General features: G+C 34.3%; 1 protein-coding gene across 2 annotated transcripts in view; it reads left to right on the top strand.

The window, feature by feature from the left end:
* TMPRSS15 (transmembrane serine protease 15) overlaps positions 1–19119 on the top strand; it is a 115064-nt gene that overhangs the window by 29530 nt on the left and 66415 nt on the right. For both annotated transcript variants that reach the window (XM_077765627.1, XM_077765628.1), the window contains 6 exons: positions 645–753; positions 5952–6058; positions 7165–7305; positions 7949–8098; positions 17634–17739; positions 18023–18173. In XM_077765627.1, coding sequence (XP_077621753.1) covers positions 645–753; positions 5952–6058; positions 7165–7305; positions 7949–8098; positions 17634–17739; positions 18023–18173 — 764 coding nt within the window. The remainder of the gene's footprint in view (positions 1–644; positions 754–5951; positions 6059–7164; positions 7306–7948; positions 8099–17633; positions 17740–18022; positions 18174–19119) is intronic.

Raw genomic sequence — 19119 nt, forward strand, 5'->3', positions numbered from 1 at the left:
AACACATGACATCAAGGAGAAGTATATGAAGTAAATATGCTACAAGAATTAAAAGAGGAAAATGAGTAATCATGAAACACAGAAAGCATATTGAAGAATATTGACTGAAAATATTGAGATAGCAAATTCATACAAAGGAAGCAAGAAGTTTAAAAGATGTGGAACAGATCAGATGGATGGGATTCACCCCAGGCCACTGGCACTGCACATATCATTTTCCTGGCCATATTGGAGTACATGGCACATAATGCACATATTTAAAATTCACCCCAACTCCAATTTATTGGCAAAAATAAGACCAAAAAATAGTAGCTATTTGTCTAAATTAGAAGTTTATAATTCAAATATATTTATTACCCTAAAAATGTGAAAAAATACTAAAAATGCAGTTTTAGGAATGGGCATTTAGAAGTAAAATGCTTTTCTAAAAGAATCTATGATGACTTCTGAGCAAGTATATGAAAACTGACAATAAATTTTAAACATGAGATCTGATCTACTCCTCTTTGATCACTTCAGTCATACAGGTTCAGTCATAAATGCTCTGTGAAGGGTTCATTAGCCAATTTGAATCCCATTTCATTTGATAAAACTTTCCAGGATTGTTTCTTGTCTAACATGTATTCCCGTTTTTTTCCCCACAGCCACAGCTTGTGATGGGAGGTTTTTGTTGACTGGATCATCTGGGTCCTTCCAGGCTATTCATTACCCAAAGCCTTCTAAATCAAGCATTATTTGCCAGTGGATTATACGGTAATATATCATCTTCTATTTCCTGTTGTTAAGTCATAAAGTCTTTCCCTGATACAGTAAGTCTTACCACCTAGTCTATTTATTTTTTTAACACTCATTTTCACTGACTATGAAGCAGAGTCTTCCCCACTGATAACCTGTCCTAGAAGCTTCTCTCTCATTCTTCACCTTTTAAAAAGGTGTTCTGTCCTATGGGCAATACTGTCTGATAAATGGAGCCATCGTAGGACTCTGCAGCAAGTTTTTTTCCCCTTATGATTGGCACATATCAAGGGTTCCCAAAGTGAACAGCACACATTTGTATCTGTATATTGCAATATATAAGATTTCCCATTACTTACCTCCTGGCCACCAAGAATTCTTTTCTCATTATACCAGCATCTATCTGAAAATATCCTCTGATATGATTTAGTTATGGCAGATTAAGAGCTGGGGACACCCTCTATACACATCCTCTTTGCTAAATCTTGAATAACACTAAGACCAGTTAGTATGTCAGATAGATGGTATCGACCTCCAAGTTCTTAATTCAATCCACTAATTCAATCATTATGATGATCCAAATAATTAAGCTGCTGAAAGTTGATTGACCTTAATGTTTATCTAAGCATTTTTCACACAGGAGTAGTACCTAATATTCCTCTCAGATGCTCCAAAGGAAAACAATTTGTACTCAAATAAATAAAAGCAATAGTGAAATAAACTCATTACAACTTTTTAAAGTCCATTTTAAATAAGTTAACAAGTAATATACATTTTTAAAAAATCATCTTAAGGAACTGATCATTTTTCTCCACAGAGCATGAAGAATAACCATTCTATGAAATTCACTTTGATAAATGGCATTCTAGTTAGTTCATTTCTCTTAACAGCTGAATAGGATTGTGGTTTCCCAATCCAACCTACTGTATATAGTTTTAATCATTGTGATGACTCACTAGAAAACTAGGAGAATCAACATTACAGCTGGCTAAAGAAGGTTATCGGTGGTGCCAAACACATTCTTACCAAACATATATGATAGAAAATGGCCCCATAAGGATTCACAGTGTTGTTTGCTTGTGTAGACATACTCCAGAGATGAGATGGAATATGAAGGGAAGATTGTTCTAAATATATGTATTTGGCATTATTCAGGGAAAGAAGAACATTCTGTTCTCTTTAAATAATTTCTATTTTGGAGCTCAGCCACATGTAAGATATGTTTTAATGCTCTAGACAACATGTTACTTGTATGTCAAAGATAAGATTTTATATTAAAAATGGCAGCTCACTTGTCAAGTGAAGAATTAACCAATGTGGGGGATATTGTTTCCAATATATTTGGATCACATTTAAAAAGAAGCATTTATAAATGGCTATTAGCATTGCTCATAAGTAAAATGAAAAATATTCTTTTCCTTACTTAAAATGTCAGTAGAAAGGTTTAGAAAAATCTTAAATTACTGTCTCTGAAAATGGAAAGAACATGAATCCTAAATTAATTCTTCATGCAATCTTTGAAATTTTATTCACACCAAATAAATGTAATTTAATTGTTAAATCCACTGCTTAATAAAACTGGATCAAATTTGTAGGAGAGTTTATAAGAAGAACACAACAAACTTTTGCCATAATACTAATATCACTAATGTAATAATCGCACTATGTTAATTAGGAATTTGTACGGTTCTATTCTTTTTACTTTCTTTTCCATTACTTAATTTTTAAAACCATTTTTTTAAGAAATCCACCATTCATGCAGCAATGATTTCTAAACCTCAAGGAACCTAAAATGTTATCCTAAACACTGTACTTTAAGATGAAATCATGATTTAGTTAATCATATAAACAACCTAAGTATTTTTTTTCTTCTCAAAACTTATTACTACAATGGTGATGCATTGTCCTTGATAGTTTGTTTTTCCTAATGGTGATCAAAGGGGGGAGTGTAAAGACAATGATGTTTCCTACAAATTTGGAAGACCATTAAATAGTGGAGAAATGTTTAAGATGCAATTAAACTATATTTTGGGCTAGACCAACCCATCATTGGAATTATGTAAAACTACATTTAGCAGAGAATCATATTAAGGAAGTGAACACTGGAGACAGTCTGTACGAATTCAAATCTTCCCTCTGCAGATTCAAAATGTGTGATCTCTGGCAAATAACTAAATCTCTTTGACCCCAAATTTCTACATCCATAGAGTTCAACATCTCTAAATTCAGAGGCCAAAGTCATTATTAAATGTAGTAATGAATGTAAAGGGCTTAGCCCCATATTAAATTATCAAAAAAATGGGCTTTAAAAAGATTAGATATTGATACAAAAATACAACGTGCATAAGTTATATTTAGAAAATTACCCATTCTCTTAAAAAATCAGAAGATAACCATGTTTACATTATAAAAAAATACTATATTTCTAATTAGTCTTATAAATGACCACCTTTTTTTTGCAAGTTGGCTTTTCTGAGTCAGAAGGAATACACACTAGTTCCTCTCCTGTACCTTCGACTTTATATGTAAAAAAAGTAAAGGAATCCTGAAAACAAAAGTTCCTAAGGAGCTTCTCTTGTATCCCTTAGTTTTATAGCTTAAAAATATCACATGAGGGAAAATGCATTATATTCTTGGCTAGACATCAAAAGTTCAATTAGAAAACTAGAAATCACCCTGAAGACTGCTTCATTTCTTCTTCCCGTGTCTTCTTAAGCTTTGACACTGGAGTGCTGAGGTCTCACTAGCAGGCTCACTCTCCCATTCCAGAACTGACCTAAAAGAGGAAGAATTTGTATAAATGGATGCCACCATTGGCAATATCACATAAGATCTGACAAGATCTTAAATGTAGAAAATCATAAAAATACATACACACACACACAATCTGTTAGAATTAATAAATCAGCAAAGTTGCAGTATACAAAATTCACATAAAAGATCAGCTGTGTTTCCATACACTAACAATGAATAGTCCAAAAAAGAAATTAAGGAACAAGCCCATTTACAACAGCACCAAAAAGAATAAAGTACCTAGGAATAAACTTAACCAAGGAGGTTAAGACTTGTACACGGAAAACTACAAAACATAGTCAAAAGAATTTAAAGAACACAAAAATAATGGGAAGACATCTCATGTTCATGGATTGGAAGACTTAATATTGTTAAATGTAATAGTGTAATATATTGATGTCTATACTACTGAAAATGATGTATGGATTCAGTGCAATCTCTATCAAAATCCCAATGGCATATTCTTACAAAAATAGAAAAAAAGAATTCTGAAACTCATATTAAATCATAAAAGACCCTCAATAGCCAAAGCAATCTTGAGATAAAGAACAAAGCTGGAGGCCTCATACTTCCTGTTACAAAGCTACATTAATCAAAACAGTGTGGTACTAACATAAAATCAGGTACATAGACCAATAGAACAGAATAGAGAGCCCAGAAATAAACCCACACACATATGCTCAAATGATCTTTGTTAAGGGTGTTAGGACTACATAATGGGAATATAATAGTCTCTTCAACAAACATTGTTGGTAAAACTAGATATTCACATACAAAAAACTAAAATTGGATCCTTTTCTTATACCATATAAGAAAATCAACTCAAAATGGATTAAAGACTTAAATGTAAGACCAGAAATCATAAAATTCCTAGAAGAAAATATAGGAAATACATCATGCATACACCAGCCATATACCACACAAGTAACACACACCTAGAAGAAAATATAGGAAATACATCATGCATACACCAGCCATATACCACACAAGTAACACACAAACACACATAACACACACACCACATATAAACAACACATATACTACAGACAAATACAACACACACACCCCTTGCATGTATCACACACAGACACCTTTTGGAATACCACACATACCACACACATGAGGCACGCTCAATACACACAGACATACAAACACCATATTCACTGCACACATAAACAGCAGATATACAATCAACACACACACAACAAATCCACCACACCTATATCAATCAAATCTCACACAATGATACCCCACATATAAAAAAAATAGGGAGAAATCTTCATAACCTTGATCTTTGCAGTGATTTCCTTTAGTTGCACAGGCAACTAAAGCAAAAAATAGACACAAGGCATTATGTCACTTTAATATCAATCTATACAGCAAAGGAAACAATCAATAGATTAAAATCAATAGAGTAAAACGGCAACCTATAGAATGGAAGGTAATATTTGCAAGCCATATAACTGATAAAGGGATAATATCCAAAATATATTAGGAACCGTTACAACTACATAGCAAAAAACAAATAATCTAATTAAAAATGGGCAAAAATCTCAAATAGTTACTTCTCCAAAGAAAAGATACAAATGGCCAACAGGCATATGAAAAGTTACTCAACATCAACAATCATCAGGGATATGCAAATTAAAATCATAATTGCTGTTATGAAAAAAAAGCCAGAACATTATAAATTTTGTGAGGAAGTGGAGGAAATAGAGCCCTGTGCACTATTGATAGAATGTAAAAAAAGAACAATTCGGAGGTTCTTCAGAATTTTAAAAATAGAACTGCTGTATGATCCAGCAATCCCATTTCTGGATATTTATCCAAAAAAGTCAAAATCAAAAATCTCTAAGAGATATTTGCAATCCCATGTTCACTCCCTCTGCAGCATATTCACAACAGCCATGGAGTGGAAACAACCTCCACGTCCACTGAATGATGAATGAATAAAGAAAATGTGGCATATACATACAAGGCATATTTTTCAGTCATTAAAGGAAGGAAATCCTGTCATATGCAACAACATGGATGAACTTTGAGGATATAATGCTAAGTGAAATAAACTTTTCATAGAGGGACAAATACTGCCTGAATCCGTTTATATGAAGGATCTAAAGTATTCACCTCATAGAGACAGAAAGTAGAATGGTGATTTCCAGGAACAGAGAGAGGAGGAAATGGGGAGTTACTGTTTAATAGTATAGAGTTTCAGTCATGCAAGGTGTAAAAGTTCCAGAGATCTGCTGTATAACAATATGTTTATAGTTAACAGTTCTCTATCATATACTTAAAAATTCCTTGTCAATCTCATGTTATGTGTTTTTTAAATCATAACTAGAAAATACATTCAAATTTTAGAATGCATAAAGAGTTGTGACAACTTGTTAAGAGTGTAGTAATCTATTTTTTGCTTAATTTAGTGTAAATCGAGGACTCTCCATTAAACTGAACTTCGATTATTTTAATACGTATTATACAGATGTATTAAATATTTATGAAGGTGTGGGTGAAAACAAGATTTTAAGAGGTAAGTTAAAACAAGTATACAATCCATTATCAAAATGAAAATGTGTGGTAAACGCTTTGAAGTGATATGTTTTGATTTTGATTTTAAACTGAATATGGACTTGAGCTTTAAGTTACCTAAAGGAAAAGGCAAAATTAGCTTTCATTATAAAAATTAATAGTTTAGTCCCCTATGTGATCAATCTTCTTTGTAGTAAAATGGTTAACTACTTCACATTATCTTCTTCTATTTTTTTAAAATATGTAAAATTTTCCAAAGAAATATAATTATGTCTTTTGTTACTATGCTTTGTCTGATTGTTACTCCCCATTAAGCAAAATTCAGACAAACCTTGAAAACCATTGTTCTTATTTTCTCTAACATTGCTTTGGTAAACTCACAGAATACCTTCCTATTTTCAGTATACACTCTACTATTCAGTCTTTTGCACGACTATTATGAATAAAGTGAGTCAAATAATGGCTAGCCCAGGATGTAGGCTCATTAAATGGTAGGTATAGGTGGTAATGCCCTTATGTAATCATTTGTCATTATGTACCTGGACACTAATAGAAGCCAAAAAGAGGGTGGGGAATTCACTAATATACATGTGCCCGCTCCACTTTATGTTGTCTGGTCCAACTGTTATATGAATAGAGAGGCAAAAAAAAAAAATACTCCTGTTTCTATTATTGTGACCGAGTTTTAGCCATTATTAGTATGGCATGAGCAATACCTGATAGACCAAATTTTTAGTTTTATAACTGTTTAGCTTGTGTGTATCTTAGAGGAATTTTTTTCAATAAAGGGATACATCTTTTCTTTTTATATAAGTATATAGTGTTGTGCAGCGAATAATTAACAATAAAAATATAGTTTTTTAAACCATAAATATGTATAATAATTCGAGTTTTTCTAATACTTAGGAGAAGAGACATTTCCATTAAAAAAGTAATCGTTATAAGCATTACTAATACTTTTAGTTAACTGAGTGGTATAATATAGATTGATGAATCAGTTGATCGAACAATAAATTGATAGATGGAAGGACAGAAAGATGAATGGATGGATATATAGATGAACAGATAGATATGTATATATAATAGTCATTTTTTTTTTTTTTGTAGCTTCTCTCTGGGAAACCAATCCTGGCACAATTAGGATCTTTTCAAACCAGGTTACTGCCACCTTTCTTATAGAATCTGATGAAAATGATTATATTGGATTTAATGCAACATACACTGCATTTAATAGCACAGAGCTTAATAGTAAGTATTGTTTATTACCTAGCCTTTGAGTTTTCAGATGCTTTAATATTGTAATGGAATTTTAAAAGTAGCAGAATTTAAAATTTTAGAACAAGGTCACAATTTGTTTTATTATGCAAGTTCTTTAATGAGCATCTCTTATATATAGCTCTCTCTACTTGATACTTAGGAAAATTGAGAAATTAGAAAATAGTTCACGTTCTTCAAAAGAATCAAATAATCAATTTGAGAAAAATTACAAAGTTCCACGTGTGTGTATATATATATATATATATACAGACACACACATATATGCATAAAACTAATACTGAGAATATTCCAGCATATTGACCAATATTCTGGGTAAACCAATAGAAATCATGTGTAAAAATTAAAGAATATTAAGAACAAGAAGCTTGCTTTGCTAAATGCCTACTGGAATATAAGAAGCATATTAATTTAAGACAGTTGGCAACAAAAAGCTATTTTTTAACTAAATGGAATGAAACAGAATTAAGATGAATTAAAAAAGACTATGTACATGACAATTATAGATATATAAGACTGCATGAAGCTAGATTATTTTTGATGCAATCGGTTACAATTAGTCACTCTGTGGACTGAATTTGAAATGTTTTCTTTCTTTTATTTTTTTAATTCACAGATTATGAGAAAATTAACTGTGATTTTGAAGATGGCTTTTGTTTCTGGGTCCAGGATCTAAATGATGATAATGAATGGGAAAGGATTCAGGGAAGCACCTTTCCTCCTTTTACTGGGCCAAATTTCGACCATACTTTTGGCAATTATTCAGGTATAATTCATATTTAATTCAAAATCAAAGGGAAGGTGATATGTGTTTTCTGCAGTTTTATGTGAACAACAGTATTAAATTCAAAATAGTCTTTTCAGATTTTCTTTTTTAAAAAAATCATGGATTAAAATGCTTTTAAGTGAAAATAGTAATCAAATAGGCCAGTAAAAGTGAATATTTCAAAAGACATATTAATTTACCATATATATTCATGAAACACCAAAAAGTACACAGAAGCCATTATAGATAAGAAGACTTAGGATGTTGCCCTAGACTTACCACTTATTATTTACTAACTGGACTCATGGGAGGCAATCAACTTTTCTGAACTTTGGTCTACTTTGCCTTAATTTCATTTTCTATTGTTTACTGCTAGCGTATAGAAATACAACTGATTTTTGTATATTGGTCTTGGACTCTGCAACTTTGCTGAATTTATTAACTCTGATAGTTTTAAAAGACTTAAAAACATTTTTTTGCATTTATTTATTTTTTAGAGACAAAGTAAGAAAGAGTGTGAGTGGGGGAGGGGCAGAGAGAGAAGGAGACACAGAATCCAAAACAGGCTCCAGGCTCTGAGCAAGCATTCAGCACAGAGCCTGACTCGGGGCTTGAAACCACAAACCGTGAGATCATGACCTGAGCCTAAGTCGGACGCTTAACTGACTGAGCCACTCAGGCACCCCTAAAAGACTTTCTTAGATTCTCAGCATACAAGGTTATGCTTTTAAAAAAAAAATTTTATTTAATATTTATTTATTTTTGAGAGAGAAAGAGAGAGCGAGCGAGTAGGGAGGGCAGTGAGAGGGGGAGACACAGCATATGAAGCAGTTTCCAGGCCCTGAGCTGTCATCACAGAGGTCAATGTGGGCTCGAACCCACAAGACGTAAGATCATGACCTGAGCTGAAGTCACACACTTAACTGACTGAACCATCCAGGTGCTCCAAGGTCATGCTATCTTAGAATAAAAATATAGAGATAGATTTCCTTCTTCAGAGGAGCTGTCTTAGTCTGTGTAAGCTGCTTTGACAGAGTACCACAGACCACTTGGCTTAAACAATAGCTGATTTCTGACAGTTTTGGAGGCTGGAAGTCTGTGGTCAGGGTGCTAGTATGGGCACTTTTGATGAGAGCAATCTTTCTGGCTCACAAACACTTGCCTTAACACTGTCCTCACACAACAGAAAAAGAGAGACAGAGAGTCAGAGACAGACAGACAGAGAGACAGAGCCCTCTCTCTTATTTCTTCTCTTAAAATCACTAATTCCATCATGAGGGATTCACTTTCATAACCTAATTACCCACCTCCAAACACCATCACAAGGGGTTTAAGGTTTCAGCATATATATTGTGGAGACACAAACATCAGTCATAGCAAAAGGACTATGGAAGAGCTGATTCTAAAGTATGGTCTTGAGGGAAATGGTTGTGATTAGTAAATACCTTCTCATGTGACTATTAGAATTGGATTTCAGGTAGAAAGATAACATTGGAGACGATAATAGTTGATGGAGAAGACCAGAAATTATGGGGAATTATCAGAAGATAAGGAAATCATAGTGGGAAGACTGCTCATGAAAACCTTGGAGGCATGTGTTTATAATACAAAATTAATCAAGTATCAAATCTAGAAGTAATGCATATCTTACAAAGTAAGGAAAATTACAAAAAGGGCAGAATAGAAATTTTGGCATTTAGCTAATTTTCTTAGACAAAATACATCTAACAATATGACTTGTCAATAGGTTACTGATGAGAATATGGTTCAACTTCAAAACACATATTGCAATCTTCCTCTAACCTGACATGGCTCTAGGCACTGTGCACACAGGTCGCATATCAGCACTTATCACTATAAAGCCTGTCTGGAATCTCTAAGTCTAAATCTTTCTTTCCATTAAACATTTTAAACACCTCTTTTGTTTTTCCTGTCATGTAGTAGTATATTTTCTTACTTATATTTTTCTTTTCACCACAGTGCTCTCTTCAGAAACAAGAAACGAGTCTTTTTCATCTTTGAATTCCTAGTGCCTTCTCAGTCCCTGAATCTAATTAACATGTAAAAATTTTTGAACATATGAATGAATGTCTTCAACTCTAACTTAATAAGTAATTTCTGATTGAGTGAGTTAATGACTGTGAGAAATTGCTTATAACATAAAAATAACCTGCAGACATGTGCATGTAATATATTATCAATGCTGGAGTGCCTGGGTGGCTCAGTTGGGGAAGCATCCAACTTTGGCTCAGGTTATGATCTCATGGTTCATGAGTTTGAGCCCTGCATCAGGATCTGTGCTGACAGTTCAGAACCTGGAGCCTGCTTCCCTCTCTCCCTCTCTCTCTGTCCCTCCCTTACTTGCCCTCTCACTCACTCTCTCTCTCTCTCAAAAATTTTAAAAAATTAAAAAAATTTAAAAAATTCTTTTATATATATTATCAATGGCCACTTCTATTACAGAGATCAATATTCTCATTTTTATAACCTGAAAACTAAATAGCTGATTTAATGTCAATTGTGAATGACATCTGGTAAGAGAACATTAAAGAGTTCATTTTCTCAGGGCAAAAATGTATCTGACTGGTCCTGTTCCTTTGGACAATGGCCTCCCTGGAATAACAAAATCTAGCTCATCATACTATTTCAACTTGATCAAAATATTGCATAATAAAAAGTGACTACTTTTGATCTATTTTTTAATCTATTTCCATAGTCATCATTAAAGGCCCCAGTTGAATAATTCTTCCACTCCTTTATTCAAGAAATATTTTTTTGAGCCCCAAGCCCTATTCAAAGCACTCAGAGTATATCTTTGAACAAAACTAAACCAGATTTTCTGAGATTATGGAACATATATACTAAGGGAAACTTTTTTTTTTAATTTAAAAACTTACAAAGTAGAAACTAAGCCATCTGCATGACAAATAATTACAATGTGTGGGTATGCTAAATGTGAATGAGTGCTCTGAGAAAATATAGAGCTTGGGAAGGGCAGTGGGAAAGGCAGGTGTGCAGGGGTGCTGGTGTAGACTAAAAGATGGTGATCAGGTTAGATCTCATAGAAAAGTGACATTCAGATGAGAACTTTATGGGATGGAAGGAATTAGCTATATAGATTATTCCAGAGAGGGAACAAGCAGAGCAAAGCCTTTAAAGGGAGCATGCTGACCTGTTTGAAAAAAGCCAGATGCTAGCATGGCTTATATGAAATAAACGGGGCCAGTGGAGTGCAGATAATGATGGATCTTTGATGGCTTTGGCTTTTTCCTCAGTGAAATGAAGAGCCTTTGGAGGTTCTTGAGCATAGAAGGGATAGGATTCACACTGGCTGGTAGAATAGTCTATGGAAGGGCAAGAGCATTGTCAGGGAGACCAGATGTGGGTCATCACCCCACCCAGAGAAGAGGCCATAGGATTTCCAGATCAGTGGGAGCAGATGCAGTGAGAAGAGGTCAGATTCAGGCGACAGGATTCTGCTAAATTAGTTACCTACAGAGCTACAAACAAAAAGGTGTTCTGTGTAGATGGCCAATCCCATTAGACCAAACATGTTTAGTATTGAAAATTATGACATGCATAGTGTAATACATAGTTACTCTTCTCTGAATAAGTGATTCCCCAGAGCCTGATCTCTATGGATAAATTCATAATCTGCACAGCTAAAAACTAACCCCAAAGCGATAATCACCCCAACCCTCTGAAGAAGCCTGGCCTAAATCATTTGACCACTTTTTTATCTTTATTGTAATAAAAAAAAAATTCTAAGATGTCTCTACCACACTTGGACAAGAGTAGTTAGAGAAAAGTACAGAAAGCATTTATATCTATTGACTATGACAGATACCTTTTATGTAGTTGAAGTCTTTGATGTTCAAATGACCATTTTTCTACTTTTATGTCATCATAATAAGAGATAAAATAATTCCACTGATATTTGAAGAATGTAAGTACATTACAGGTGAAAAACGGCTTCAGCTTGCCAACAGATTAAATAACTAAAGAAATAAGATGAAAATGACCACAGTGAAGCAGGTTGAATGTCAGGTGGAGATTTTAAATAGTTGGGTCGGAAATGGAGTCTCAGGAGAAAGCTGTGTAGCAGGAGTTATTTAAAATGAGACAAGTCAGAGCGGTTCAGAGCCCACCGGACGCAGTGGTGTAATGAGAACGGATGATAGGATTTAATAGGTTCTCTCCAACTCTCCTACCAGTGATTTCATAATCTACCAGACATTCCCCGCCCCCAGGGGCATTTTTCTTCCATCCTGCTTTTTATGTGTCAGAACATCCTACCTCTGAAATGGAAGAGAATTAAATCTCTCTTGCTGTTCCTCTTTTCCATGCAGGGGTTTTTTGTTCTTTGGCTTCACTTTCAATGACAGAAAAGTCTCAATGAAACAGATAAACTTTGAATTAACATTGCTTTAGGGAAGAACATCTAAGCCCCTTAACTTTTTGGTTCCTTCTAAAGAACTCTCTCCTGGTAGAGCACCCGCCCCTAAATGTGTGCAGTGTGGATGTTCAGAGTCTCTCTGTACCTCTTAGAAGTTAAGAGACTCCGTGGAAATGGTGGCTCTGATACAGGGCAGCATCTTGGGGTGCTCAGAAGTGGTTCGTTTGTTCAGGACATTCAGGGAAAATGAGGTCAGTAACATGTGAAAACTTCAGAAACGTAGGGGTCACAGCAGGGCTAGACAGCTCAAAGAAAGTGTTTCTTTGTTGGCCTTTCTTGGGGAAATCATAGTTGTTTCTAATGCTTAGGGGCTAGCATAGTGTGGTAGTAAGACATCATTAAAATAGAGACTCTGAAGTCAGCTAGGTTTCAATCAGCGCTGCCGTTTAGGCAAGGTACCTGTCCTCTCTCTCAGCCTCAGTTTCCTCATCTGGGTAGTGGGCTGATGATAATAGGACATGAGTTTAGAGGTGCGTTTTGAACATTAAATTCGTTACTATGTTTACAAAAAATTAATTAATTTTAAAAAAATAAGAAAATGCCTGGCACACAAAAAATGCTGTATAAATGCTAGGTCGTATAACTATTTTCATGTTGCAAGAGCATTCAGCAGATAAAAATTGGCAGCGGACCCTTTTCAGTGTTAGGCCAGGGAGAAAAAGAGTTACACAGCTCAATTTTCAAAAGTATAATAAGCCTTTTAGATATCTGCATTTCAAGTAGCACAGATACTTTCTTCTAAAGTAAGAATGACTTGGGGCGCCTGGGTGGCTCAGTCAATTAAGCATCTGACTTCGGCTCAGGTCATGATCTCACGGTTTGTGGGTTTGAGCCCCACATCGGGCTCTGTGCTGACAGCCAGCTCAGCGCCTGGAGCCTGCTTCCGATTCTGTGTCTCCTTCTCTCTTTAAATGTTTAAAAATATTTTTTTAAAAAAAGTTAAAATAAGTATGACTGTAGTGTTTTCTTTTTTTTAATGTTTTTATTTATTCCTGAGAGAGAGAGAGACAGCGTGAGCAGAGGAGGGTCAGAGAGAGAAGGAGACACAGCATCTGAAGCAGGCTCCAGGCTCTGAGCTAGCTGTCAGCACAGAGCCCCACACAGGGCTCAAACCTATGAGCCGGGAGATCATGACCTGAGCCGAAGTCAACGCTTAACCGACTGAGCCACCCAGGCACCCTGATTTTAGTGTTTTCAAAGTAATATTTATCTTATTCCCTTATCGTTCCTGTGATGTTGAATTTTAGGGAATGATAATACTTTTTAATTTTGAAAGACTTGAATTTGAGCCATTCTGTAATGTAAAACTTATAATATTTATCTTCTAGGTTCAGTTAATTTTACATGGGCGTTCATAAATCACAATGATTTGTTTCAGCCTCATTTCCTCTTGAGAGGGACCTGCAAGTTTCCACAAAGTTCTACAGACTCTTCAGCTGTAGAACTGGCTGCTGGCTCTACATCACATTAGCACATGTCCAGCACCTTTTCTCCTTACTTGAGGTGTTGGGTGTGAAAAGGTTAGTTTTGGCTCATGAGAAATAAGCAGTAAAAGGAATAGAAAGAAGTTGTAAGAACAACTAAAGGCTCCATCTGAGGTTCATTATATGCTCAGATTAACAAAATATATTCAATCTTCTGGGTTTTAAGCTGATTCTGAGGCTAATTCCAAGAGTTCTCAAAGACATTTCAAGAAATTTGTAGGATTTTAGAAGGCATTATCATTTCACCATAGAAATTCCCATGTGGTTATGAAAAATATCTATCTAATCATTCCTTTTGTGCATTGCTTTAATAAATTTAAAATGAACAAGTCAAATTGGTGTAACAAGAATAAATTAAGCAACATTCAGCTAATCCATATTGAAAGTTCAAAAATCAACCAAGTATCTTCCCCCCCCCCAAATCTAGCAATTTTAAAGGTCACATACGAACATGAATATAAGACACAGCAAAACAGACTAGGTGAGGGGTACCTTTGGGTGACTAAGTCAGTTCCGCATCTGACTCTTGGTTTCTGCTCAGGTCATGATCTCACAGCTCGTGAGTTGGAGCCCCATGTTGTGCTCTATACTGAGAGTACAGAGCATGCTCAGAATTCTCTCTCCACCCACCCTTTCTGCCTCTCCTTTTCTCTCTTTCTCTCTCTCTCTCTCAAAATAAATAAAGCAACTTAAAAAAAATAGACTAAGTGACATCAGAGAAAGTACATGTACACTGACAATTCAAAAGGCATGGTAACATATGATTGGGAAGACCAATAAGCACTTTCTAAAGGAGATGACAATTTGATCTCAATTACTTCAAAAAATAAGTAAGATTTTGACAGGTACAATTGTAAGGAGACGTAGAGGGACAGAAAAACAGGGGGGGCGGTAATAGACCCATATGTCATAACATGGGGTTAACATGGGAGTTGAAAAAATCAAAATAATCTAATTTTATAGAAGTGCTACATGTAAATGGATGAGTTATAAGAACGATGGCTAGAAAATGACATTGAAGTCATAGTATAGTAACTTCAACCATCATTGTAAGTTTATATTTGTTTAGTAGGAGATAAAGAGATGGTAAATAAGGGAACAATTAGATTGTGCATTATGAAGCAAGGATGGAGGAGATGAAGAATTCTCATGGAGAGTTCTATGAATGAGACACACTTAGAAATAAATAGTGTCAATGACAATATAACTTAAGTTATAGTCCCAAGGTGTGATGTCCTTATTCATCCACCTGGTAAGATACTCCAACAGAAATATTGTGTGAACTTCTGGTTTCCATATTCTGAGTGGAACTAGATGGATGTACAACTAATTGAGAGTTTATCAAATGTGAAGCAATTCAAATTGTGCCAGATTAAAATTATTGAAGGCAAAAAGGATGGATAATCTTGAGAAGACTTAGAAAAGCCAAAATAGTAGCCTTTAAACATTTGTAGTTAACATAAATTAATTTATCCTTAATGGACTGAGGAGCAAAATTTGAAAAAATAAGCACATAATAACTTACTCTTAGAAAAGAAAAGAATTTTCTAATTGTGTTGAAATGGAATGGGCTGCCTTAAATGCAATGATTCCTGTAAATCTGACAAACATTAAAGAAAGGTCAAATGACCCCCACAGGCAAACATTGTAGATGAAATTTAAGGACAGTTAGGTAGACTAAGTAAACTGTTATGTAAACAATTCTCTATTTTAAAAATTTATAATTTTATGAAGGATTTTTTTCATCTTCTAATTTGTTAGGTGGAGAATTTAGCTGAACTCTGATATCAGTGAAATAGTTAATACATTATTTCTGCATTTTTAATGTTATTATATACTTATTAATGTGTTATTTTATTTTATATTCCAAAACATGCAATTCTATGTGATATTTAATATATTGGGGCTTTAAAAATGTATTTATGCAAAAGTCATGAGGTACTATGGTCCCCATAATTAATTATGTTTTATCTGAACAGTGGTACAAAACCCATAGCATTATGATATCTTTATCAGACTAAAAATCCCATATTTTGTTTGCTCAATGAGTAAACAATAGGTTCAAAGTATTTCTGATAACTAATTGACTATGAACATGGCCAAACATAAATAGAAGTACAATAGCTTTTATGGTTCATAATTGCTGCTAACTAGAAATATTTCTGAGCAAGGTACCCATTTCACTATTTATTCATGGCATTCAATGGTATTTTAATCATTTCCTCCCCAACTATGTTCTAATCAACTAAAATTCGAAAGGAATTTGGAATTTGGCATTTAAAGGGTGAACTTCCTTTAAATCATCTCTTCATGCTATATGTTTTATTAGGTTGAAGAATTGAGCACTAACAATAGAGCTAAAATAAGTACTCATGAAATGCCACAGCCTTATATAAAGTATTAGTAATGTGTTAATATAAAATGTTAAACATGAATTCATTTTCATTTTACATTTTATAATCTAAATCTAGTGAATGTACTTAATTTTACATTTATTAATATATCTGACTATAATTTCACTTTAATAAAGGACTTTTTTTCTGAATTTTTTGCCTCACTTACTTACATATTAATTGATATATCTATTGGCAGTTTTACTAGTACTTTTCTTTGTATCTTGTCCCTATACTGCATGTTGTAAATGAATGAGTTGAATATTATCCAGCATTGTCTATAAAAATTTCGTTGGAAAGCACAAAGAAGGTGCTTGATTTCAAATAAACACTAAATTTCGGCATTTCAAAGAAAACTACATTCTAATAAAATTAGATTTGCTCAATATTTCATTTGCTTTATCTCATATTTTGTTACATGATTCCTGCTTTCTGTCATAATATATAAGCTGCAAACTAAGAATTAAAAAAATTAAATTTCCCTAAGAAAGGGTTCAAGATGATCTCACTCAAGCAACTCTTCCCACACTTCAAATGACTCAAATCATTGGTTGGAATAATGAATTCCAGACCAGAAAGCCCTTTACGCAGTGGCTTGAGCTATTATAGGAAGCTTTTATGTAGATTAGCATGCTTCCTGCTCTTCTGTGATCTGATTAGTTATCATTCAAAGAAATATAGAAGATGCAACCATTATAAAATCAAGTAACTTCTTATAGAGAGAAATGCAGTATAGTCCATGGAATAAAAAACTGACGGTCTTTGAAACTCTTAACGTTGCCTTCAGATTTGTGCATAAATACTTGCATGTAACATGAGTTAGTCCAGCAGCTATCTAAATACTCTCATGTACTTACTGCCTCTGAAGAAGTGAATTGATCAAAAATCTAGTAACTGGGAATTAAAGTGGTGTTTAGATACGATAATATGATGAAATAATCATGTGGACTCATAAAAAGTCAGACATTGATATACCCTATACTTCAGTTCAAGGGTTTTGTTTTATAAATTGGGAGGTGGAGAGGTGAGCTCCTAAAAATAATTTTTATGGCAGAGACAGGGCCCTCTGGGCTCATGCCCACTGCCCTTTCCACTCTACATTTTTACCTCAAAGTTTCTCTTTTCTGCTTATGCATGATATATCTCACACAATGAAATTGCTGAAATTTAACTGAAGTAAAACTTTTTTGTTGTTCTTATAGGATTTTACATTTCTACCCCAATTGGACCAGGAGGGAGACGAGAAAGAGTAGGACTCTTAAGTCTCCCTTTAGCCCCCACTTTGGAACCAGTCTGTCTCAGTTTCTGGTATGTCATAGACACAGGTGAAATAAATGCTGCCTTATTTAATGACTAACATTGCCTTTGTCACATTGTCAAGCTCTGATTTTACTAAGGCATCCTAAGTTTTAATGCATTTGCCATTATTTATCCAATTGATAAAGTAGCGAAATGCTGGGCGACTCCCTCCCCTTCTCTAGCAAGTCTCTCACTCAAGGAGAAACAGTATTTCAGAGAAAGTAAAGAATCCTAAGTTCCATTTATTCTAATATTGTAGAAATCCAACCATTTCTGCTTGTTTCCCAACTAGGTATTATATGTATGGTGAAAATGTCTATAAATTAAGCGTTAATATCAGCAGTAACCAAAACACAGAGAAGACAGTTTTCCAAAAGGAAGGAAATTTTGGAGAAAACTGGAATTATGGACAAGTAACATTATATGAAACAGTGGGATTTAAGGTTGGCAAAATACCTTGTGATTTATAATCATGTATTTTTGTTCTACAAATGATGATAATTATAACTTAAGGGAATAAGATGAGAGAAATTATTTATTTTCTGAATATAGCCAAGTCACTTTTTCTACTTCCTTAATCCTTTTTAGAATAATCTTTGAGTGCCTTTATTTTCATTTGTTCCTTTATTTCTTTAAAACCACTTATTGAAGAACAATTACTACACAAAAGTACTACTCGTAATGAGCCATAAAATCCATAGAAACTTTGTGGCATATTTCAGTTTTCTTCAGCAATTTTCTAGCACAAGCCAACCTTGTCTTTCCATATCCCGTACATACCTAGGATTTCAGCTTTTCACGAACACCGCCTAGATCAGTCCTGCGCTTTTCTAGGATTCCATCCTTTCTTATCGGAACATCCACACCCATCAGTATCCATCCACCCAGCCTCACTTTGACTTAATCTATATATTTCCTTTAGAAACAAAGTCTACAATCTATGCCATTGAGAAGTTTCTGATCATTTATTTTACATTAAGGTGGATTAATTTTTCAGATAACACCTTATTGTGTGCTCTTCCTAAGGGTGTTTGCAATTAAAATACAGGATAATACAGGCTGATAGTTGGACCAAATTAACAATGTTTTAATCGGGTCATTTCAGACAAGACAGTGTGACTCTCAGAAGGTGTCTACTTGGACAGACATTGTCATTGTCAAGGCTTAGTTCTCCTCCATAATTTTGTGTAAGACAAGCAGTAATCAACCACCTTTGTCTGCATTCCTTCCATTTTTCTTTCTCCTGAATCTTTTTTTTTCTGTGAAGCTTTTTTTCTCCAACTTTGTTTTCTGATAATACAGAGAAGGATAAAGGAAAATGGAACATCGAGGGAACAAAGAAATGGCAGAAGCAGGAAAATAAGTACAGTGCCCACCTTGTCCACAGAG

This window comes from Crocuta crocuta, unplaced genomic scaffold, assembly GCF_008692635.1.
Source record: "Crocuta crocuta isolate KB4526 unplaced genomic scaffold, BGI_CrCroc_1.0 scaffold174, whole genome shotgun sequence".
Classification (NCBI taxonomy): Eukaryota; Metazoa; Chordata; class Mammalia; order Carnivora; family Hyaenidae; genus Crocuta; species Crocuta crocuta.